This window comes from Camelus bactrianus, chromosome 8 (genome assembly GCF_048773025.1).
Source record: "Camelus bactrianus isolate YW-2024 breed Bactrian camel chromosome 8, ASM4877302v1, whole genome shotgun sequence".
Lineage (NCBI taxonomy): Eukaryota > Metazoa > Chordata > Mammalia > Artiodactyla > Camelidae > Camelus > Camelus bactrianus.
In genome coordinates, this window is record NC_133546.1 from 13,908,884 (window position 1) to 13,933,995 (window position 25,112).

The 25,112-nt window shown below is 41.5% G+C and overlaps 1 protein-coding gene across 6 annotated transcripts in view; it reads right to left on the reverse strand.

Annotated features, from left to right (window-relative positions):
* MTHFD1L (methylenetetrahydrofolate dehydrogenase (NADP+ dependent) 1 like) overlaps window positions 1–25,112 on the reverse strand; it is a 188,443-nt gene that overhangs the window by 123,319 nt on the left and 40,012 nt on the right. For all 6 annotated transcript variants that reach the window (XR_012508535.1, XR_012508533.1, XR_012508534.1 and 3 more), the window contains exons 12-19: window positions 21,540–21,676; window positions 20,049–20,095; window positions 17,127–17,234; window positions 16,263–16,337; window positions 14,877–14,979; window positions 12,409–12,485; window positions 5,978–6,118; window positions 2,934–3,002 (exon numbers count right to left, since the gene is read on the reverse strand). Coding sequence is in view for 1 of the 6 variants with exons in the window: in XM_074368158.1 (XP_074224259.1) it covers window positions 2,934–3,002; window positions 5,978–6,118; window positions 12,409–12,485; window positions 14,877–14,979; window positions 16,263–16,337; window positions 17,127–17,234; window positions 20,049–20,095; window positions 21,540–21,676 (757 nt within the window). In the remaining 5 variants the exon portion in view is untranslated. The remainder of the gene's footprint in view (window positions 1–2,933; window positions 3,003–5,977; window positions 6,119–12,408; window positions 12,486–14,876; window positions 14,980–16,262; window positions 16,338–17,126; window positions 17,235–20,048; window positions 20,096–21,539; window positions 21,677–25,112) is intronic.

The following is a 25,112-nucleotide window of genomic DNA, read 5'->3' on the forward strand; positions in this document are numbered from 1 at the left end:
TAAATAGAAGTGCTGGGGATTGAACTCAGGACCTCATGCATGCTAAGCATTTGCTCTACTGCTGAGCTATACTCTCCCACCCAGTGTGTTTTTATTTTTGAGGGGGAAGTCTTATGAGGAAGCAATATCACATCTCATTATGTATTTTTTCTCATTCATTCAGTTATTTATTTAACAAATATATATTTTTAGGAGCAATGTAGTAAACATAATAAGTATCCATGTAATTATTTTACTGGGCACCTAATATGCGTGAGGCACTTTCTAGGAGCTGGGACACGGTGGTGTACAAGATGGGCAAAGCCCTGCTTTCATCCTGGTGGGAGGAGAAATACAGTAAACAAACAAAGAAATAGGGACAATCAGATAATATTTTGTGTCATGCAGAGAATGACAAGACGGTGACAGGGCAGAGTGTCTGGGGCTTTGCTGGAATGAGGGACCCCAGGAAGCTGATATTTAAAGTTCATGAGTTCTGAGGGATGGGAAGGGACCAGACAGGTGAAGAGCAGGAGGAGCGTTCTGGGCAGCAGACCAGGGCAGAGAGAATGAGGGACGGGTTAGGGGAGAGGTGGGGCCAGATCCTGTGGGATTTCCAGGGAAGAGTGAGGACAAGGGTAAACCACCCAAGAACTCTAAGCAGGAGGGCAAGAGGACCTGATTTAAGTAGAGATATCTGGCTCTGAGTGGAGAAAGAATTTTGGAAGAAAGTGGAAACAGCAAGACCATCTTGGAGGCGGTTGCTATGGGGCAGGAGGACACGCTGGTGGCTGAGGCTGGAGAGATGGGGATAGATCAGAGACTCATCCTGGAGAAAGTCTCTGCAGGGCTGAGATGGGGAGGGAGCAGAGGGAGGGACCTCCAGGACCATTCCTAGGTTTTTGGTTTGAACCACTGACTAGGTTTGGGGGATGAAACAGTTGGGAGGAAGTAGGACGTGGCTGAGAATCAAAGATGCTTTTTTTCATACATAAGTTTGAAGTGCCTTTTACCCACCCTAGGGGCTCTTGTTAACCACACCTACAAGGCTGAAATTCTGAGGCTGGGAGATTCAGAACCAGAGTTCAAGGGTCATCACACGGCTGACACTAGAGGGAAGTGCAGCTGGAGATGTGAGCGCTCAGGCCCTCCAACATTTCAGGACTAAGCTGAGAAGGCAGCAAAGGAGACAGGGGATGCCTGCGGGGAAGCCAGAGCTCCAGAAGGAAGAGATGTCAGCGGTGTCAGCCCCACTGAGAGGTCACACAGACACCAACCGAGAAACAAAGACCTGGTCACACGGAGAGACTGACCTGACAGGAGCAGCTGGGAGAAGAGAAGCCTGGGGTCAGGCTGAGGCTCTTGAGGACAGAGGGGAGGTAAGGAAGGGGGACCCCAGTTACAGATGATAACCTCCCACCGTGAAGGGGAGCGGAGAAATGGAGTGGTAGGTGGATGGGGATAAGGAGGGTCTGGGAACTGTTTTGTTTTGTTTTAAGATGGCTTTTATCAGAGCACGTCTGCATGCTGATGGAATGATCCAGAAAGAGGAAGGAACTCAAGGTTCAGGAGAGAAAGGTCTATCATTTGTCTTCACTAATGTGTAAGCTTCAAGAGGGCAGGGACCTTGGTCTTCGGGTCCATGTCCTAGGCACCTACTACAAAGCAGCCTGCTCACACTACCTGTTAGATAAACACTGAATCTTCACAATAACCCCATTAAGTTAGTCACTGTTACGCATTTTACATGGAGAAGATGGAGGCTGAGAGTATTTACAAACTTGCTGAAAGTCACAGTTAGTAAATGGCAGAGCACACACTCAAAACCGAACTTTCCATCAGCCGAGTGAGTGAATAAACGGATGGCCATTCCACTTGTCTTTCTGCCCTGTCTTCCCCCAATGTACCTGCCTTCTGGTCCCCCCTCCCCCTTTTTGTCCCACCACAGCTTGAGGACAAACAGCCTGTTGGCACCACTGCTGGTGGGCATCTCATCCCAACTCCTTTGTTCAGTGACATCCGGAAGGGAGCTAGGAACTGGCCAAGGTGGGGATATTTACACCGTGGAAACTGGCAAACACTGCAACCCGGCGACTTCCTGCCCAGAGAGCTGTTAAAACACCTAGGATACGTCACTGTCTCCCCAGTCCCAGCCCCATCCTCCCACTTGTCTCTTTGTACCAACCCAGGTACTGCCTCCCTGTTTACTTCCAAATCCTGGGGTCTCATTAGCTGGGAGGAAGAAATCAGTCAACTACAACATCCAATGAGCAAGACATGTGACTAGAAAACGGACTACAATAGAGATATTTGGTGAGTAAAGTTCAATGAAGACAAGAGGATGGCAAAGGGCATTCAGTGTACTTTTCAGGAGAACGTTTCTCAGCAATTGCTATTTGTTTTTCTCAGGAGAAAAAACAAAAACAAAAACCTCCCCCAAACCTAATGATTATGAGATGCTATATCAAAAAATATCATGTAAAAAATCATGTATACAAACTACTATATACAGAATAAACAACAAGGACCTACTATATAGCACAGGCTATATTGAATAGCCTGGGATAATCTATAATGAAAAAGAATATATATATATATAAATTGACTCACTATGCTGTACACCAAAAACACAACATTGTAAATCAATTATACTTCAATTTTTAAAAAAATCATGTAAACAGGATAAATGTGGCCAAACAACTTACTGAAATATTAGACACTGAATTTCTAAGTTCCTACTCTGGTCAATTAGGACTTCATTAGTCAAGAGACAAATCATATCAAAGAATTGATAAATACACTTTTAACCTTTTTTTTTTTTTTTGGATGACCAAACAGTTACTCTGATGCTCCTCGGGGCTCACACTGGCTGTAAATGCTCACGTGTGAGGAGGTACAGCGAACCAATGAATGCAACTCTGTCAACAACTTCTACAAAAAGAATATCTACTTACTTCTAGGGTCTGCATCAGATTTGGTTTTATTGCATCTTTCATCAAAACAGTCAGAGCACCTGTCACCCCCTAAAGGAAAGGGAGGAAAAAAAAAACTTATTTGGATTATTGACGAAAGATCATTTGCACAAGTTCGAATCTCACCAGCCTGCCTCCCACATGGGTAGCCCCAAAGGCTGCCCTCACCTCTGAGCTACGGGTGACGCAATACCCTTGCCTCTGTCCATCTTTCCTCCACTGGCCGGCACGGATGCCAACTATTTTCAGATGTGAGGCTGATGGGGAAGTAGCAGTCATTGCATTTTTTTCAAAACCTTCCTTGATTGGGAAGATGCTTGCCATAAAGCAGATCTTTCAGTTCGCCTGAAAGTGTTTTCCAGCAATCGTGCACGTTATTTTTCATGACCAGAGATTACATTATTGCCCAGAGAAATCAGATGAAGAATGAAAACAAGGCTGGTTACGAATCTCATGCTATGTCTGCCTAGAAGGAAGCTGATGCCACATGTGCACAGACTGTGGCTGCCTCCTTCTAATCCTATGAAGCTTGAGTCGGGCTCTCTCCTGAACCTTCCTCTCCCATTCTGGAAAGGAGGAGGAGGAGAAGAGACAGCAGGTCTGAGAACTACTGGGGAGAGGGTGCCAAAGAAGGCCACACAGGTGAGCTCCCTTCCACCTTTCCTAAAGGCACTGGGCAAGTATCTTCCAACAAACTAGCCAGTTACTTGAAGGCCACAATATGAGAAAATGCATGGGAATATAGCCCTGAAAAATAGAAGCGGCATGCAACAGATCCCAGCAGATCGGGTGGGAGAACCTAGAGAATCTTCAGCTCTCCATTGCCTTCTCCTTCCACCTCCATCACCAACAATATTAAATGTTTCTCTTATACGATCAATTTCTATTTTTAGAATATTTAACCATTGAAGATTTCTAAGAAAATCCAATGTAATTTCTACATTGTTGTACAAAATAAACATTGCAAGAACTGTAACCTACCTATTATAAACATATTAAGATGTCTTACTGTGAAAGCAGCCAGCCGGGAAGGGCTCTAAGCAATCAGTTCCCTTTTCATAACAGAGCAGGCGGAAGAAGGCAGCAGTCTGTCTACTGTTCTGTGCTCTCCGGGTTTAACCACCCCCGTCAAATCTACTTCCCAGAAACTAAAGGGAGAAGGAAGGCAGGCATTTCCGTGGGACTCTCAGGTAGGTTACCACCTGCTTATTTTTCCGAGACACAACTCATCTTCGGCTGCTCCTCCCTCACTGACAGTTATCAAACACATGCAAAGAAACCCTCACCAGATAAAGCAGCTCTGGGAGGTCGTGTCCACGACAAGCTCTGCCCTCCATTTCAGTCCCGAGTCCCCAGCGGAGAGGGCTTGGACATACTCTTCCAGAGGACATCAGAATCAACCACCTCACATGAAACTTTCAGGGGCCAGCTATTCCGATTTTCATTATAAGACAGAAATTCTTTTGACCAAATCAAACACAAGTTATAAAGTAGAAAAATAAAAGGCTAAAAGCTCCTAAAATCCTCCCTCAGTTTCCTATGGCAGACGAGCTACTGACAGCTCCAACCGCATGAAACACAATTTGAAGAAATTAAGTACCTTTGCAAACAAGCAAAACATAACTAACATGGGTCAACTTTGGGTTTTTTTCCCCCTCCCAGATCCAAGATATTTATCACAGATAAAAACAATAAATTTAGGAAAATAATATTTGTGGATAAGTTTCAAACCACTGCTGACACATGTTTATTGATAACCAAGATTAAGAGGATACAGAGAAATATACAAACTATAATATGCTAGTTTAGACAGAAATATTGGGATGTTGATAATTTTTAAAAAGTAGTACTTTTACAGCAACCAGGATTTGGGTTTCCCCTTTAAGCTTTATACCAAGCATCCCATGGGCTGCCGATACAAACATACCTACTTGATTTACTTGACAAGACTAATGAGGCAGGCAGAGTTCTCTTCAAAAGTAGCGAAAAAGTTATCACGACATTCTGGCAAAGGTTTAAAATTACATCCAAGCCCTTGGAATTAATAAAATATTAATTTGCCTTTCTGCTTTTCTCAACAGTTTTTCAATCATCAGTGTGCATTTAAGATCCCAGTATGATACATGACTCAATATGTGGGAAAGTAAGCTTAAATCCAGAGTAATAGCTGTCCAATAGGCCTCTGTCATACGTATGTGCTTATGAACAACACAAGCAAATGAAACAGGTACACCACTGATGGGGGTTAGCAGTAAAGGTGGTTATTAAAAAGAAGAGGAGGGGGAAGGGTATAGCTCTGTGGCAGAGTGCATGCTTAGCATGCATGAGGTCCTGGGTTCAATCCCCAGTACCTCCATTAAAAAAAAAAATCTAATTATCCTCTCCCCCTCAAAAAAGATTAGCGTACCAAATTACAATTGGCACTACGAAAGGTGGTGGTGTGCCAGGATGCCAAGAAAGCTTTCTAAGCATCATTCCACTCAAAAGAAAGAAAGCTACCTGAGTTAGCATTATTAAGGGGGAGAGCTGCTTTATAATATGAAACTCAAGTCGAAGACAGAAAATTAAACACGCCAGGGTGTCCAGGGAGCAGACTAGAGCCAAAAATGTGCCAATTTCAACTTTCAATCTTTCCTTTCATAAAGGTGGAGTCACTCCTTCTTCTTTGGAAAGGTGATTTGCCCTCAATCTACAACAGGCATAGATCACTTTCTAAAAAAGCCACAGGCTGCAGGAGGACAACCCCACCCCAGGCAGAGCAGAGGTCAGAACTAGAAAGAATCATGAAAGGCTCATGAAATAAGCTTCATTGCTTCGGTGACAGGCAGGTACAAGCACATTGAAAATGCCCCCCGAGAACATTATGAAGCTGTAAGACAGACGGGATTGTGAAGGGGAAAATATGTGTGCAGAAATTCTCTGAATTCCCACTATACCCACTGACACAAGATGATGAACATCTTCATCCTCTTGACTGCAAAAGAACAGGGGCAGCGAGCTCCCTGGAGCATCTAAGACAGACTTACCAAATCATCCGCTGTCACGGGCTGCCCGTTTTTGTCACTGGCCACCACCATTCTTCCCAGCCGCTCCTTCATGTCCGCGAGGCTGTCGGTCAGGGCCAGCACTGCCATGATCTCACTGGCCACCGCGATGTCAAACTGCGCCTGAGACAGCAAGAGCCAAGGTACCGGTCAGCTGCAATGCCACCTGCGTGGCCACTACCACAGGGAGCGGTACTTCAGCAATGAAGTGCTTGCAGGCCAGGGGATATAATCCTCGACAAGCTGTTCTGGAATGTGCAAGCTTCCTAAGTGTCCAGCACATGCACAATCCTTGGCTTGGTGCTCTCTGGGGTGGCCTGCCCCCTGCAGCCAACTTTCTTCCACTTGCTATGCTCAGCAGGACTCGGCCAGGCTAGGCCCCCGTTACACCAGCTTGTGGCATTATGTGGTCTGCTTTTGTGGCATGCTTCAGGCTTTTAATGATTAATGTGATGATCTGATGGATGCACGTCTCCACTGCCGGAGTGTAAGTGCCATGAAGACGGGGACCATTTAGGGAGGGTTTGCTCCTAAGTCCCCAGCTTGGAGGGCTGAGTGTGAAATGCACTAGGCGTTCAATGCACGTGGGCGGAATAAATGAAGAGCCACCACTTCCGCTGCTACTTATGTGGGGCTGCAGGTGTCTGCCCAGCAAAGACCTAAGGAGCAGACAGTGAAAGAAGGTGGTTCTGAGGCCAGTTTCCCAGAGTTAGAGCTCAGACTAGTGGTGACGAGACCCTGACTTGTGTTATCCACCCAGTCACAAGGTGACACAGAATCGATTTTAAGCTGTCCATGGGGGCTTAGAAACATCAGATCTTGAATTTTCCAGCCGCCAATGCTGGAGAGCAGCTACTTCCTGAGAATTGTTCCCAGGCCCTCCTGTTCCCTCTCCTGGCTCTGATTCCAAGCTGCACACAGTCCAATAGGCACTAAAAGAGACCCAAGGAACGTGGACTGCTTCCTCCTCCTGATTCAGCCACTGGACGAAACCATTTCATCACACTCCAGCTGAACTCTCCTACCTAAGAGGCGGGTGAACTGGGTTAACTTCAGCGGGATCATCTCCTGAGTCATTTTATTGTCCACTTCTGACACGGACAAGAACGGAAATGAGGGAAATAAGGAGCTTTCTGGCTACTTCCTGGTTGAGATTTCATTAGTCATTGACTTAGTGAAAAAATATTACCTGCAAGTCAAATATACCTATATTAAATTATTACATTCTCAGTATAACCCATTCCAAACATATGTGCTTTTTCATTGTATGAAATTGAAGATTCTCTATACCACGGTTCCATTAAAAACAGTGCATATGAAAAATGACTAAAACTACTGAGAATTCCTATACAAAACCTGAGACTGTAAATATTCTTGAAATATTAACTGTGTAAGTAATAAGTGGAATTTATAGTAGACATATAAGTTCTCCATTTGTAATCATTAACAATTTCAAAATTTTGCATCATAAGCAGTATCAAAAATGAAACAAGGACCAACATAGAATTACTCATTTTATGCCTGAATGATGTAGCTACGAGAGGGCTATTTTTGTTTTGCAAATAAAATATTTCTAAATCACATAAAAGTATAAACGAGATTATTCTCACTGTTTATTACAGGTTTAAACAAAAGACAATATGCCATGTTGACAAGGATGTGAATTGCCATGGCTTTCCAGGTATGTAATGTGGAAATGCATGTGAACAACTGCAATCTGCATCTTCTTTGACTCTGCAATTACTGATCTAAGAATGTGTCCTAAGGATATCATCAGGCAAGATTACATGCAAATATGTCTATATGTTATTATGTGTATGTTACAGATCACTTATGATAGCCCAATACTGCAAATACCCTAAGTGTCCATTAACAGGGAACTGGCTGACTTGATTATGGGACATTTACACGATGTGGTATTATATAGCCATTAAAAAATCATGACATAGATCTACCTCTACTGACATAAAAAGATGTCCTCAATAGTTTTTTTTTACATTAAGTTTATTTTTAATAAAATAATCTTTCACTAATGGATTCATTTTACCATGATGCACATGCATTTTTTTTCTATCATTTCCTGCTGGTTATTTTATTTTTTAAATAGGAACATACATATATTCATTTTCATATCTTTTTCACCTCAATAGAGTTTTAAGGTTAAAAAAGCAGTTAAAGTTATTAAATATAATCTCTTTTTATTTAAAAATATGTATGCATAAAGCAATACAGAATATAACCTTGGCCAAGTTACTGAACACGATATGCCCACTTTTCTCATTTGCAAACCAGATTTACAAACTCAATGTGCTAATGTATGTAACGAGCCTACCAAGACAAGGCAGGCAGCAGGCATTCCAGTCACAGACACTATTAATCCCATATCTCTCCAGTGCCTACGGTACAAAAAGACGCAGCGAAAATGTGAAAGGCTTTTCTTACGACTCGTCTTTCTAGACATAACTGATGTCAGAGGTGAACGTCTTTCCAGCTTGCATTCTATGTGTTCATGTGCAGAAAAACACAGATGCCGGCCTTTTCTTAATGTAAACTGGATTACACTGTATGTACTTTATATGCACTTTAACTTTGGGTTTTTGTTTTTTTTTTTTATAAAAGTCTATTCTTAAATATACAACAGGTTCCAAGACAACACTTCATTCTAGCTACGGGTGGCAACAAATGTTATGGCAGCGAATCCAGATTTTTAAACAGGAATGGAATTAAGGATCATCATTGCCTCAGGCACAAGGAACAGCTTACTTTTTGCCAGATTTAATTCCACCTGTGGCCAAAGGACCTTTTCCCGCAGCCTTCGCTTTTAGCAACTTGAGTTTCTTCTGCTCCTCTTACTGCTCTGCTTGAATGCCTTATCTTCCTTGTCCATCTCCTTGGCCTGCTTCTTGGGCTGCTTCAGGGGCTTCTTCTTGACACCTTCTCAGCCAGACATGGCGCCTGCCACCCCTTCCCCAGACCCTGCCACCGGAAGCCTCACTAGGTTTTTTAATGTGTTAAATTTGTTTTTTAACTTTCCATTTCACAATCGGTACGAGAGCTCCGTGTCACTCCCCCTTATATACACTGTTTTATTTTCAACTGTCACCTGTGTCTATGGTGCAGAAGGATATGCCAAATATGGGTGATCGCCCCTAATGATGAACGTTTGGGTTGTTTCAAATTTTCACCAATACAAAAAATGCTGCAGGTAATAGTCTTATACAGAGGTTTTTTTTTTTTTTAATTTATTTATAATTTATTTTGGGGGGGGATAATTGGGTTTATTTATTTAGCTTTCTTTTTTCTTTTTTTTTAAGAGGAGGTACTGGGGATTGAACCCAGGACCTCATGCATGCTAAGCACATGCTATACCACTGAGCTATACCCTCCTCCCCCCAGAGGTTTTTGTTTGTTTGTTTGCTTTGGTATATGAGCAAATATTCCTCTTTCTCCTCCTCCTTTTTTTTTTAATCTTTAGTCTCAAAATTAGAATTGTTGGGACTTTTCAAATTTTAATACTAACAAATTGCCATCCAAGAGGCTTTACAATTCACACTCCCACTAAGAATGTATAGGAGTCCCTATTTCTTTGCATCTTCACTAACATTTAGTTATAGACATGAATTTATTTATGTCTTGATGAGCTCACAGGTAAATAAGACTCCACTGTTTTAATTTGCAGTTTTATGGCTGCTTGTGAGCATTTTAGCTCTGTGTTTGTTAATGATCGTCTACTTCTTCTGTTCATTTCTTTAGTAATTATTGGACATTTACCACTCCTGCCTAACAAAGTTCTATGCACTGAGAATACAGCAGTGAACAAAACACGCCAAAACTCCTGCCCTTATGAAACTCACATCTTAGTCGGGGGAGACAGAAGATAAACAAATAAGGACGGCAGGGAAAGGAAAGAGGGAGTTTGGGAAAGGGAGGTGCAGTTTAAAAGAAGGTGACGACTGAAGGCCTTACTGAGAGCAGTATTTGACTATTAATTTATGGAAATTCTTTTTATGTTTGGCACATTAATCCTTTGTTATATATATACTGCAAATAACCTCTCCCAGTCTGTTGCTAATCTTTTAATGATTTTGTAAATCACTTTTCCATATGGAAGATTTAAATTTTTCATTATGTCAAAATCATCTAGAGTTTTTGCATCTTAGGTCAGTGCCAGTTCATATCTATAGCAACTACTAACATGTTTGACTTATTCCAGCCAGCTTATCTTGTATTTTCTATTCCAGTATTTTTTTTTTTTTCCTTTCTGCTTAAGGATTCTAGGTCGAAAATCCTTTTCATTCAGAACTCCAAGTGAGTGTCCCAATGTCACGTCACATTCAGCGCGGTCAGCGACAAACCTGATGCTGATCTCAGTCTTACTTCTTTCTGACTAATCAAGACTTGTTTTTCTCTCTGGCTCTTTTGAATTTTTTTTTCACCCCTAGTAGTGTGAAATTCAAACCTGATGTGCCTAGGTGTATGTCTACCTAATGTATCTTGCTCAGCATTTGTTAGACCCTTTTAACACAAAAATTCTATGTTTTTCCTTCAAGTCAACAAATTCTCTTTTCATTATTTCCTTGAATACATTCTTCACTCCATTCCCTGTTACTTTCACTGATAACTCTTAAGAGATGCTTGTTAGAACTTCTCCATGTGTCATGTCTCCTGACTTTGCCTTTGTATTTTCTGTGGCTTTCCTTGTGGTAGTATGTTCTCTAGAGAGAATTCCATTAGTTAAACTTTCCACTCTAATTCAGTTAAGCTATTCTCTTATTCAATCCACTAACTGTGGATCTGACACCATAGTTTTATTTGCAAGATTTTAACTCATTTTTTTCCATAACAGCTAATTCTCATCCCGTGTAGGGTAACTCTTAATCCTTCATGCTGATGGTAAGCTCTTTAAAGCTCCTCCATCTGATCTGCCATCTCGTTTTCCTTGGGCATCTGAGCTTCTCTTTGCTGCCTTTGGTGTCTGTGTTCATGATAAGGGTTTTCTTTCAATGCAGGTGATTCCTGGCTTTGATGCTCCCTCTTCCTCGTCTGTGGACCTGATTTCTGACGACCTCATCCCATCTGCAGACATTCAGGAGGGCAGGACATAGCACATGCTGCTCCTTGGCTTTCCATCCTGCAGTCACTCCCAGGGCCACTGCTCGTCCTCAGGGTGCCCTCTGCCCAAATGACAAAAGGCTGCCATTTCCCAAGTGTCACAATATATCGCTTTTCCTTGAACAAGATGCTTTGCACTCTCAGATAGTAAGCACAGTACATGTGCTGTGAGCCCCCCGCCCACCCAGGGCTGGGCTATGAGCACTGGCCTCACAAAAACACTCAGGCCCACAGACTGAGACAAAGGCATCCACTGGCTATGGCTCAACACAGGTGTCCCAGGAGGGTATGTGTCCACCAGCTTTTTGGGAACCGTCCCCATCGCTATCCTGTTTCTGAAAAGTAGGTATCTGTTGCCTTTAGATTTAAAGACCCCACCCTCAGCACTCCCACCATATTTTCATTGGTGCTTTTCTCCACCAATCCAATTCTTTCAGAAGCTTCTCCAAAGTATGTGGCAATGACTCTGGTTTTCGAGCAGGGATATTGCCTGTCTGGACTCTGTGTCTGCAGGTTCCAGGATTTGGAAGAGGGACAGCACAAGGGCTTAGCTTGCCTTCTCGACTCAACTGTCATATTCACTTTTTACTTCACAACATTTTAAAAGGTCCAACAGTCTATTTGATATGAGGACTGAATACTGCAGTAAACATGATTCTTTTTACACTAATAAAAACGTAACAATGCAAAGGCTATAAATCTAAAACTGTCTTAAAATATAAAGTATACTACAAAACATAATAATTTAGAGTTCTGCTGTGCCTGGCTGAAAAATCATGGAATGAATTTATATTCCCTAAGCACCATCACTCCATCTATTAAAATGAAGGTAGGCATCATAATTTATCTTCCACACTTTCTAGATTAGGGTAATAAGACATTATCCTTAACAACTTCTCAGGCTATCAAGCCATATAACTGAGTGTTTGTTCTTTGGTTTATGAAACGTTGAGTAATGTGTCTGAGACTTTCATTTTTCAGTTGTCATGCAGATACAGTACTAACTGGGTGGGTTGGCAATAAAATACATTAGAATTTATATTCAGGACATTCTGAGTGGCTCTCAACAGAAACACAACTAAAATCACACAGAAAAAGGATGGCAAAATAATACTGGAGACCTTCTGCCTCCTGCTCCTTTCCCAGTCTGTAGGGGGAGTGGAAATGTCACCTTGAAATGGGGGGAGGCCCACTGGCCACGGCAGGTGGAGGAATGATAAGGAGAAAGGAAGAGAACCAGCTTCTGGGTGACTGTAAGCGCAAGTGTGGGCAGAGCGCGCCCTCGAGAGAGCGCCACCTACCTGCCGGGAATAGCCCTTCTCTGTGTTTCCCTGCCCAATGGTTATTTTTCGTAGAAATCGGTCATTTGTATCCACGACTGGAAAAGAAGAGAGAACAGATGACTTGATCAACAAGCAGGAACTGGCCACCTGGTGTGTGTCTGGCACTGTCCCAAGTGGAGAGCAAGCGACAAAGCTTGGCTTCCCTGGGCTGCTGTCCTGGGGGAGGACACAGAAATGATCAGTAGACTAGGGTCAATTTGCTGGTGGTAAGTGCCTTAAGAAAATAAAGGAGGGGCTATGATGCTTGCGTCAGGGCAGTGGTAGGGGTAGGGTGCCATCTTGACTGGGCGGTAAGGAAAGGCATTTCTAAAGCAGTGTCCCTTTTACACTGAAACCTGAGTCACAAGAAGCAGCAATTAAGTAAGTTTCTCAAAGGGTTAAACACTGAACAAACATCTGACCCAGCAATTCCACTTCCAGGTGTGTATCTAACAGAGCTGGAGGCAGGTACTGCACACCTGTGATCACTGCACCATCATTCACAACGGCCAAGAAATGGAAACAACCAAGTGTCCACTGACAGATGAGTGGATAAACAAAATGTGGTATATATGCACAATGGAATATTATACAGCCACAAAACAAGCTTTTGATATATGTTGCAACATGGATGGATGTCGAAAACATTATGCATAATGAAATAAACCAGATACAGTATGATTCCACTTGTATTAGGTACTTCGAATAGATACATTTATAGAGACAGAGAGCAGAACGGTGGTTACCAAGGGCTGAGGGAAGAGGGGGAGTTACTGTTTAGTGAGTATGAGTTTTTATTGAGGATGATGAAAAGGTCTGGGGTAGAGATAGTAGTGAAGGTGTAACCACTGCAAGCCTTGTGGATATATTTGATACCATGAATTACACACTTATGAATGACTAAAATGATGATGCTATGTAGACGTTATCACAAAAAAACTTCCAAAATAAAGTAGTATTAGGGGGTAAAAAAGAAGTCAACTTGATTAGAGTGGGTACAGTTTTCTTTGTTCTTTTCACTGGCTTGTTTGAATTGCACTGATTTATATTTTGTTTGTAAAACCAAATTTACAATGCCGAGAATCAAAGCCAGAAGGACAGGCTTTACTAATAATTTATGGGGCATCAAGTAACAAGCTGTCCACACTGACAGCTTAGATCCAATTTACTGAATGTACAATACGGTGCTGACAAAAACAGTGGTGGGAACTGTGTTTTGGGGACCAAAAGCACCTGAAGGAGGAAAAATGTGAATGTTTTTCTTTCACACACAAAGTACTAGCCGACCTGCCCAGCTTGCGCTGTTCCCTGCTGTTCCCTGACTCACCTGCTGCCCATTTCTTTCTCTACATACAATGCTCTTCTCTCTCACAAACACACACATACATACACTCGCATTAAAGCACACCCATTCAGACATCCAAGCAACACCCATGAAGCACACAGAAACCTTCTTTATGACTCTAAGCCAGAGTATACACAGAGGAAGGAAGGCCCCTCACTGTTATCACTAGCTAGTACTTACTCCCAAGCCCGACGGTGCAGAATCAGATACAGTAAAAATACTTCCTACTCTCATGTGTAGGACACACGATCTTGAGGTGATCGTTTCACTGGAAATTCAGCTGTTTTTTTATTTAGTGAAGAGAACACAACAAGCCAAAAAAAAAAGTTAGCAAGATTATCTATCATCAGTGGCATGAGAAGCCCCCCTGGGTGTCTAGAGGGGAATGTCAGGGAGACGTAAGAGAAATGTAAAGATTAGACTGTGACACACAAGAAAGATATCAGAAAGTAATGCTAGGTTAGCGACACCTATTTCCTGGCATCTAAGCGACAGAGCCAAAGACGCACAACAGAGCACTCAAGGATCCTGATCCACATTCAGTGCTTGCTGCCCCACCCGCGGGGAGGGCAGCTCAGGAGATGTGAGCAGGTGTCCCAGCAAAGAGGGCAGTCGGCGCAGGTGTCCCTCCACGTGGCCTCTGAAGTGCTGGAGGGGATTCTAGTTAAGTGGCTGGAAGCACTAGACTTAGAAAAAATTCCGCACTGAAAACAGAAATTTCAAAGCTGCTTAGAGCTAGTAGTAAGAAAGAGAAAGGGAGAGATCAGGATGGCAGGGAGGGGGGCAGCGGGACAAATTAGGGGAGACACATTTTCTCCCAAATATAGGACAAGAGGCCAGAGAAGAACGAGACAAGAGAAAGGTCATTTTCCTCGGAAACCCGGAAGAGGTGGGGTAGATGGGACTGAGCTAAGGGAACCGCCTTTTCTCCTAAATAGGAGGCCAGAATGAGAGAAGAGGTTGGTAAAATAACAGTGACTGAAATAAATGGAGGATTTGTGCAACACAAGCTGGGAAGAAATCAAATTGTGCATTTGTGAAACTGGTGGAAAAGCTTCCGCGGGACCTCGGCCGCCCTCCTGGTCCGGTGGTCAGCACCCACCTCTCTGCCACGTGATGGTGGAGGGGTCCATGTCCAGACGGGCGAACTTCCTCACTTCCTCATCCGTCAGAGCGCTGGGATCAGTCTTACTTATTCCTAGTTTCTAACAATAAAGAAAAATAAAATGCGATCCCTCTCCTTTCACCTTCTCCACGACCAGGAAAGCCTTTTTAAAAACTAAGCTGACCCTCATAAATCGTAGGTTAGGCCAACTTACAAATAAATGCCAGAATCCAAACATCTGTTAAATGGAAGACACTGTATTTGTCATAATAAACAACCACCATGTTGTCTGTTGTGGCCTGAAGCTCTTAAGTCTGCTCTACGTGGTCCCCATGTGCTGTGCTCAGAAGGTCCATCTCACTTCTGCTCCAACTCATTGGTTCTTCTTTTCAAATACAAATACCAGTAATTCAAGTAATGTGTATGTCTACATTTTCAAAACAAGTTATTTCTGGTGGAGGTGTAGAGCTCAGTGTTAGAGCGCGTGCTTAACATGCGTGAGGTCTTAGGTTCAATGCTCAGGACCGCCATTAAAAAGCAAAAACAAGTTATTTCTAATTCCATGAGGAAAAAAAACAACACATTAAAACTTTAAATGCACCTCTTTCCATAAGGGAAACATTCTAAGAAAGTGGTTTTTAATGAAGAAGCATAAGAAAGGAAGCTGGGAAATGGAAACTATACACATCGGAGCTGCTGAGGACACTACACTGTGCGCTATTCTCAACAAACAGTGCTTGGTTCAGTAAGAAGGAAGGGGATGGATTTCTTAAGCCAATTCTCACTAACCGGTGGCTGTAAATTATACCATTAAAGTCATTTTTTAATCTCTAAAAAAGAGCACAAGGAAATCTATGTGATGAGTAGGGCATTAAGTAGCAAATAGCACTAGAAAATGATAACCTGGATAAGGATTAAGAGCACATCCACAAATACAGTCTTAGTATTTTGCTGCAAAAAAAAAAAAAACAAAACTGAAATAGATGAATTGTCAAAGGCTCTATCTTTTTCCTAGAAAGACAAGAAATGTGAAAGAGAAAGACTGCTGGCAATTCTCACTTGCTAGTTGACTAGGGTACTCGAGACCAGCGAAGTGGTCCTCTCATTTTACAGATGAGGAACCAACATCTACAAAGGTGAAATAATGTGTCCACCTGCTGTTTGGTGCAGGATCCAGGCCTCAAGCATCTACTTCTGTGCAATCTCTGCTGTACTGTTCTGTCTCTTTAGAGTCTAATATCCACACCCCTCCCCCCAAAAAAAGAAAGAAAGAAAGATCTGGAAACCAAAATCAAATCAAGTTCAAAATTCCTGGCTTCACCAATTTTTCTGATTTGTTTTTAGGATATTTTCTTTTTAAAGAATCACTAACTGGAAACTTACTTTCAGCCGAGCAAGTTGGATTTTTGAAAATTCTCGAACACCATTCACTGAAGGAACCAGTCGATTATACAGAGCCTAAAAACGCAAAACCAAAACAAAAACCCCACAAAAGTTTAAGGGCCAACTATGAACTTGGACGATTTATACAATATGACAAAGTTCATTACATTTATAACCAAACTGTTTGGATTACAGATCCTATTAAAATTCTTGGCTAATGTAAACAATTTAGACTTAAGTTCTGTCATTTTAATAAATCTGACTAGATCTGAAACAATGCACATTGTAAAGAGTTTGCATGAAAATATATTCCTTGATCTACAGCCTTATAACTATCACGTTAAAATTTATCTCTGTATCTGGCTTCAAAAACTCACTAGGGAGTTAGTTTAACTGGAGGAAGTTTGGAACCTTATAAAACGTACCAGAAATTCCCACTTCTATCCACATCCTATGTCTATGAGGAATTAGCACCTGGGAGTCTGTCCTCTTCAGGTGTGTGATTTACCTCTCAGACTGCACGCACCTGAAGCCCCAAAAAGGAGCCTGATCTGTTTAACAGCACATCTAGGGTAGCTGCATGTAACGTTAAGAGTCTTAAAAAGATACCCCTCTAACCCCCTATTCTAGACCAGAGATTAGACCTACAGGCAAAATGAAGAGAACTGGTCTACCAACTACCTTTCAAGCTAAAGGCTCATCTTGAAGACTATTTGGCTTAAATTAGCATTATTCTCCCAACGACGTGGCAGTGGTCATAAACCCATTTGAGAATGTGACCAAAGTATGGATCCTCTCCTTAAGAATTAAGGACATATCCCAGGATAAGATGCCCCAAAATGGCCAACAAGGAGCCTTTCTCACCTTATCTGTTTGAGTGTTTTCATGCAAAATCCTTGTGTCAATCGCAGCGGCCAGCAAGTTATTGGCAGCGGTGATGGCATGGATGTCCCCAGTCAGGTGAAGGTTGAACTGGAAATGAAATGAAAACAGCATTCTACTTGTTTCAAACAACCACTGCAGTATTCAAAGACTTTTTGAATAAATAAAATGCTACACAAATTACACATCCTTAAAGGGACTTAGGGCCATAAAACAGCCTAAATTAGAACCTCGATGTTAGGGTCTTCCACTTGACAGCAAAGAACACTCAAACAGATGTTCTATGGCAGAGACTTCCTTTCCCAGGTTAAGAGCAAAACAATTCTGATGGACTTAATGACTGATTTGCTTATTTTGGTGTTCTTCTTTTCATTTACTTGTATGCACTGTTTTATAATTAAGAAAACAGTACCATATCAAATTTACTTTGGAATAAGGCAGGAATAAAATAAACAGTAGATACACAAAATAAAAATAGTAATATAAAATATGAGAGCCTGAGAAATAGGAAGCAGTGTATCACCCTCACAACTCTACATTTCTGTTATTTTCCTTCTAATCTTCGTGCACACATTATTATTTGTGGAATCAGCATACTTGTACCTTAACTTAAAAAAAAAACTTACTATGTAATAATCTCATTTGTGTATAGTTACAGTTAACAGGGGCTGTATAATTATGCAGATGTTTTAAAGAAATTTTTTAGTCTCCTATGTCGATATTTAAGTTGCTTCCAAATTTTCACTTTTGCAAAGAAGGCTACGACAGCTATTTTAAAAAAATCAGTCTCTAGGAAGCAATACATTTTGAGCAATGTGGTTACCAGATTAAAGGATCTTGGTAATATCACCAAATTCCTTTTTTGAAAGGGTTGTAATACTACCCACAAAATGTTAGTAGACCAGTTAGTTCAGAAACAAAGCAAACTTGAGACTAAAAAAAAGTTAATTTAATAGTTGAAAAAGTAGTCTTCTGTCTTAAGCTGCATTTCTTTAATTTCTTAGGTTAACCATTTATATTTTCTTGTTAAAATCTTATTTTACAACATAAAATATATGATCACTAGAAAATAGGGCAAACTGCATGTTTGTCATTTTAAATATTGAGATCATAACACTACAATTGTTTATCTTAGATTTTACCCTTAACGTTAATATAACTAGCACTTTTACATCATTAAATAGTCCTCAAACTGTAGTTACTTTGATATCCTATTATTAAACATTTAAGCATTTTCCCCCATTTTTTAATGCTATAAGCTATGTGAAATGGTTTTTTTTTCATTTTTTTAAGATTCTAATACACATGATATCATATATTTCTCTGCCTCTACTTTTTAAAATAATGACTAGACTTATGACTGATAACACTACATTGAACATATCAGACAGAATACTGACAAATTTCTAGGAACTTAATACAATTTCTGAAATAGATAAATGGTTTTTATCTTTGCACATACAGCCAATTTTTCCTTAGGATAAACTAAAAATATATTTATTTGCAACAAAGGGTATAAATGTTTTTAAGGCACTTGATATTTATTTCTAACTCCCCTTCAGAGAAGTTTTACCAACATACACTTCCCAGCAGTGTATAAACTGTATTTCAGTCTCTCTTTGTCAAAATTTGGTATTATTAGCATTTAAAAAAAACTCCAAGTCTGTCAGTTTGACAAATGGTGGTTTTAATGTGGATTAATTTGATTACTAGTGAAGACAAACATTTATCTGTTGGTTAACATTTCTTTTCTGATGTTTCTGTTGAATCCTTTGCCCATTTTACAATTGAGAATTTCTCTTTCCAGCTGTCTATGTGATATCCACTTGGATGTCCATGGGCCCCAAACAGGACTCTCTTCTTCAGACCATCACTACCCTCTCAGCCTCAGTCTTACACCCATTGCTCACTCGCTCCTCCATTTCAATACATGATTCTATATAGTTGCTCAGCCCAGTATCCTGCACGTCATCCTCGAGTCCTCCCCCCATCTCACCCCCCATATCAACTGCTAATTAACATCAGCAAACAAGTCTTATATTCATGGTCATCCTTTTTCCCGTCCTCACTGCCACCATCCTGGGCCAAGCCATCATCGGCTTTCCCCTGAGCTACTTATAGTCTCCTTGCTAGACTCCTAGTGCCCACTCTGGGCCCCCATCAATGTGTCCTCTGCACAGAAGCCAGAGTGGTTTTTATAAAACCCAATTTGCATCATGTTATTCCCTTGTCCAGATCCCTTCAATGGCTGACCATGATACTTCACATCATATCCGGCCTCTTGGCTGTGCACTTCAATGCCTCCAAGAGCTAGCCTCATTTCTCTACCTCATCTCTCCCTGCTCCCACTGGCTCATGCTGGTGCACCCTCCGGGCACCATGGAAACCATGGATGTGGAACCGGTGGATGCAGACAGCCGACTGTATCTGATTCCGGAGTCTCAATTCACGGAAGTGAAGAGTCCAGGCCTTCCTGAATCTGGCAGTGTAACAGATGATCAACAGAGATACAGGTCTGCATCCTCTTCTCCAGAACCCTTGGGATGGGTTTTGGGATTCAGAATGTTTTGAACTTCAGAAAGGCAGTGTGATTGTACATATAATTTCTTTACAAAACATTCCAAGCAGGGTCCACGGCAGCATCCATTAATCAAAAACAGTATTTCTGCAGCAAAATATATGAATATTCGCACCAAGTGGCACAGACAAAATCTATAAGTAGCTCATAATAGTAAACGTCAGGTTTGGCCACCAAATGAGTCATGCAAACTTTTCTGGTTTCCAGGGTCTTTAGGACTTTGGGATTGAGGATAAAGTCTTGTGGACTTTTATTTACAGGAGCACAGAAAAAGTTTCAGGAGAGAAAAAGAGTGAGCCATAACACGTGTCTCTTTGAAATCGTACCTCTTCCATAGGGATGACCTGGGCATATCCGCCACCAGCAGCTCCTCCTAAACAAGAAAGCAGGTACCATTTGAAATGAGTTGCCAAGTATGGCTACACAGGAGCCCCAGGGACACAGGGACACACCTCCCCGAACCCAAGAGGGAGGCATGTGCCTGCCAAGATGTAATAACAACAGGCAGTGAAAAACATTATGTGCCTGTCAAAGCAGAACAGAAGGGACAAAGAGTTCACACTATGTCCCACTGTGTAACTTAAGGACTTTGGTTCTTTGTTTACAAAAAAAAAAAAAAAAAAAAAAAACAAAGAGTAAAAATAATATAGCAAATGTCATTACAGCAAACATGAGAGTAGTTCATTAATTTAGTATTAGATCTACGTGGCTATGCTTCACCTAAAATGCACGTCCATTTAAGGACCAAAAAACTTTGCTAAGTAAAATCTACCTTATAAACTCAGACAAACACACCACAAACTTCTCTCAGTTTATTTTAGATAATGGTATATATGATTTATCCTGGTGCTCATCCCTCAAAATAGTGAAGTTATTACATTAAAAAGGCTTCTCTTTCCTCAAACAATAATGAGACCTTCCATGTCCATATCATTTTACATTTTACCCTGTTTTTATATGCTATCTCATTTGGTCCTCACAACACCCTGGTAAGCCTGGTACTGTAAGCCTTTTTGCACTTTGACAGATGCAACTCAGAGAGGTTATGACGGGCTAAAGGTCACACAGCGGTAAGAGTCACAGCCACAAGTAAAACCTCAGCCTTCTTGTCCAAGACTAGTTCATGTTACTACATAATGTATGACATGCTGAGAGTACTTAAAGTTAGGAGTTATTAATATCTGTGACAGTAATACAAACGTAATACTGCTAAAAACCACAAAGTACCAGAACAAGCAGTAATTGCAGCAGTCACTGCCATTATAAAGTGAGCTGGAGAATGATTCATGATAAATCAATGAAGACTAGTGAATGTCGAGGTGCCAGATATCAGCCCAACCACAGCCAAAGAGGAATTTCATCCCATCTCCCCATCCACGGCCAGTTTCCGGAGCCCCTCAGGCCCCACACAGCAACTCTGAAGAGATGAATTATTTGGATGGAAAGACCTTTTACCTTGGCTGCAATGATAAAACACCAGTGTGAATGGCAGAGTTTCAAAACAGCTCAGCAGAGGAGGTACTAATGAAATGGAAGGCGTCGGCTCAAGGCTGGAGTCCTGAGTGAGAGCCTGGCCATTGCTCACCGGAACCCAGGGAACAGGCTTCCTGCAGGGGCTCCACTGACACCCGCAGCAGGATCAACCCCGGGGGCAACCATCACTGAATGTGCGGGGTTGGGGGGGGTACACGTAGGTATGAAATGTGCCCGCTCCTCCGATGAGTTTTAATTCCACATTCATTGGTGGTGCTCTCTTAAAACTTTCCTCCCCTTCTAAATTTTACTCCAAAAACTACACTAACTGCTAAATAAAGTACCTTTAACTCCAAAAGTCGGTCCTTGAGAAGGCTGCCTCAGACAGGCAAAGGAGTTGATGTTCAGGTGTGCTGTCAGCGCTTGGACAAGCCCAATCGTAACTGTACTTTTCCCTTCTCCGAGAGGGGTGGGTGTGATCCTGATTTGCAGAAGAAAAAAAAAGTAAATTTAATAGTATTTCCTCGACAACCTACACAAAATCAATCAGTGGGTACAAGAACCAAATTGGAGGAGAGAGACAGAGACCAGATCACTCCAAAATTCACTGCATCCTTCAATTTTCTTGGACTTTCATGGTCTATGAACAACTCACAGGCTATGGTTAAGCTAAAGTCAAGATATAAACACATTTATCCAGCAGTAGTGCCAATAACATGATCAACTTCAAAAAATTATCCACCAAAATGATTTAAATAATTAAACTGATGTCATTTCTTGTTGATGGATAATTTGGCTTCTGTTCTTCCAGGGCCATTTATTGGGTGCGTTATGTGCACCAGGCGTAAGTCAATGGTCCATGAGATGTGAGGGATGGCTGGACTCCCTTATTAGAAGGATTCCTAACGTCCTCATTCATCCATCTTCTTCTAGATATCAGAGTGCAAGCCCCTCTTTGAACAAAAATTGTGCTAGAGGCTCATTACCTCCTGGGCAACCTATTCATTTCCTGATAACTTTTACAGCTAGAAAGTTCTTTGTCCTCAAGAGATCTCTGCATTCTTATAGCCTCCTACAGACACGCTAAGCCTAACCCCTTCCAATACAACAGCCCCCCAAATATCTGGAAGAAGTAAGTCCACAGCAACTCTGAGCACACTAAGGAGGTCACCTCTGCTCTGGGGGCTCATTGTTGGGCACACACCCTACAAAACCAAGCATCTCACCTTCATAGCATCATAGTATTAAGTAATGGGACAGGTGTGTACTCTATTTCCAAGTAAGGACCCATGAAATTCTCCCTTAGCGTATTCTAACCATTGTTACAAGTTTCAGAAACTCATTTTGTCTTCCAACTTGGTCTTCTATGGGTTAGATGATGTGAGCCAAGTTATAGGATACTCAACCCCCAAAAAACTGATGAGAGTTTTCTGAACCGCTAAACCCAGCGAGGTGACCACAAAGATGTAACGCAACTATCTGACCTCCACAGCAACACAATCAATCATTCTTTCAGCAAATATTTATTAAGTACCACTACATCTGGGTTACTAGGCCCCAGGGACACAATGATGACCACATGGACACCATTGCTGACCTCACAGAGTTATAGCTGATGGGAGATATGGAGAGAGAAACCAGCAATTACAACACAAAGACAGGAAATAGGGCAAGTAGATTGTACTATGAGAGCACATGAAAGGATGATCTAATTAGTTTGGGGACATCAGGGAAGGCTCCCTGGAGGAAGTAACATCTAAGCTGACAGCTAACAAATGAATAGGTGTTAGCCAAATAAAAGAGTGTGGGTCCAGGTTAGTTCATTTGCTAGGTTCTGTACTTTATATTTATTGGGTTAGTTTTTATCTTCATTTGATAGATGGGGACAGTGAGGCACAAGGATTTTTAAATAACTTGCCCAAGGCCACACAATTAGGCAATTAAGAGCTGGAAGTCAAACCTAGGCAAGTCATCTGCCTTGACTAGGTTATTTTTACTTTATTTTTGGCGGGGGGGTGGGTGGGTGGTGGTAATTAGGTATTTATTTATATGGAGGTGCTGGGGATTGAACCCAGGACCACATGCAGGCCAAGCATGTGATCTATCACTGAGCTATACCCTCCCTCCTCCACCCAGTTATTTTTATGGATGGAAATTGTAAATGAAAATGGACAATTTAAAGCATGGGAATGGGTAAGATCAGTCAGTGAGGGTGAACAGAGTAACAAAAAGGGATGAAGACAAGAATTGTTAAGGACATCGTCTCTTAGGGAATAGTCAGAAGCAGCGAGCAAAAGGAAACTAATAGGAGCAGCATAAAGTTAGAGGAGGAAGAGCTGTGACAGGGCAGTCTCTGAAGGGAACCAGGCAGGTGTCCACAGAGTCAAATGCCCAGGAAGTGTGCAGCTGGGCAAGGATCGAGAAGTGGTCACTGGATTTAGCAACAAGGAGGTTACTGGGAGGGAGCTGGTGAGTTTCTGGGTGAAGTACACCTCCAAGAAGAGCCACAGGCATCACAATCTGATGTAAAGAAAATGCAGATCAAACACAGGGTAGATTAAGTACTGCACCGGCATTCACTGCTTGCAAAAGAATAGGGCTCTTCTTAAGTGTGTCATATGAAGGATTCCACTTGAATCCCCAAGGATATGCTCACATCGCGGCTGGAGAGAGCCAAAAGCAGACACGCCCAGAGATGACCTCCCGAAAACTTCAGCTAACCATCCAACTCTTAATTAGAAACACAGGACTGCTTAGCGTTCTGCCAACTAATACAATTCAGGAAAATCAGAAAGTAGGAAGTATTTACTGGGAGCAATCAAACGAGAGCTGCAATAAAAATGTTATTTCACCTCATTCCTACATTTGGCATCAGAATTTGGCTTAATTGTTATCCCAGCATCTTTAGCCCAGATTCCAAATTATCAAGTTGACTTAGGAAAGAATAAGCACCATGTTAATCTAATTTCTTTTTCTACAAAAACTCGGAGTTTACGGAGATGGGACTGTGATTTTTTTATTCATTATCTTCCTCAACTTTGAGCAGATTTACCTGCTCTCTCCAATTTTCCACAGCCTCGTGATGTGCTTATTAACTAACTTCTCAGAGGGCACTGTTACTATAAGCTTGCTGAAACTAAGGAATGTTGCCATTGCGTTTCTGTCACCTGTCCAGACACAGATGAGCAAAAAACCGTAGGAAAAGGAATGACATCTTTTCTAAGACAAATGTTATTGTCAACTACAGCAAAAATGTATTGGAGTACTCTATGACAATTTGGACATATATTAAAAGAAGCTCGCCACTTACTTAGAGGTCAAAGAGACTGCTTATGCAAAGAGAAGTCATAATCTAGTCAAAATCTAGAACCCCATCGGACATTATTATTGCCATCAGCCATGGGTCTAGCCGTGAACTCCAAAACTCTGTGCTCAAACAGCATATGAATATATATCACTCATCCCAGGCATCTGCAGGATTTGGAAAGCTTTTTTAAAGTCTTTTTAAACCTAACAGTAAAAGTGGGTAACTTTGGTCCATTTTGTTGTTTCCCATCATACTCGACCGAGGCAAATAGTTCAAAGGTCCTGACTCTTCTAAATACCTTTGTTTTTTCTACTCTGCAAGCAGTGCAAATAGAATTCACAGGTATTTAGTTACTCTGGGTAGAAAATCAAAATCTTATAAAAGTCAGTAAGTTGTTTTTACACTGACCAAAACAGTTTGAAACAGTAGAAACTATAAATGAATAAATAAAAATCAAATCAAATCAGGTACTTGGCACTCTACAGAAAAAAAATAGTGATGTCCATAATTAATTTTACTTTAATGTGAAATTCAGTCTATTCACAGACTTTGAATTTGGGTTTCTTTTTCAGCTGTGCAGTCCAAGTGATTCAGAGAAATTCTAAAAACT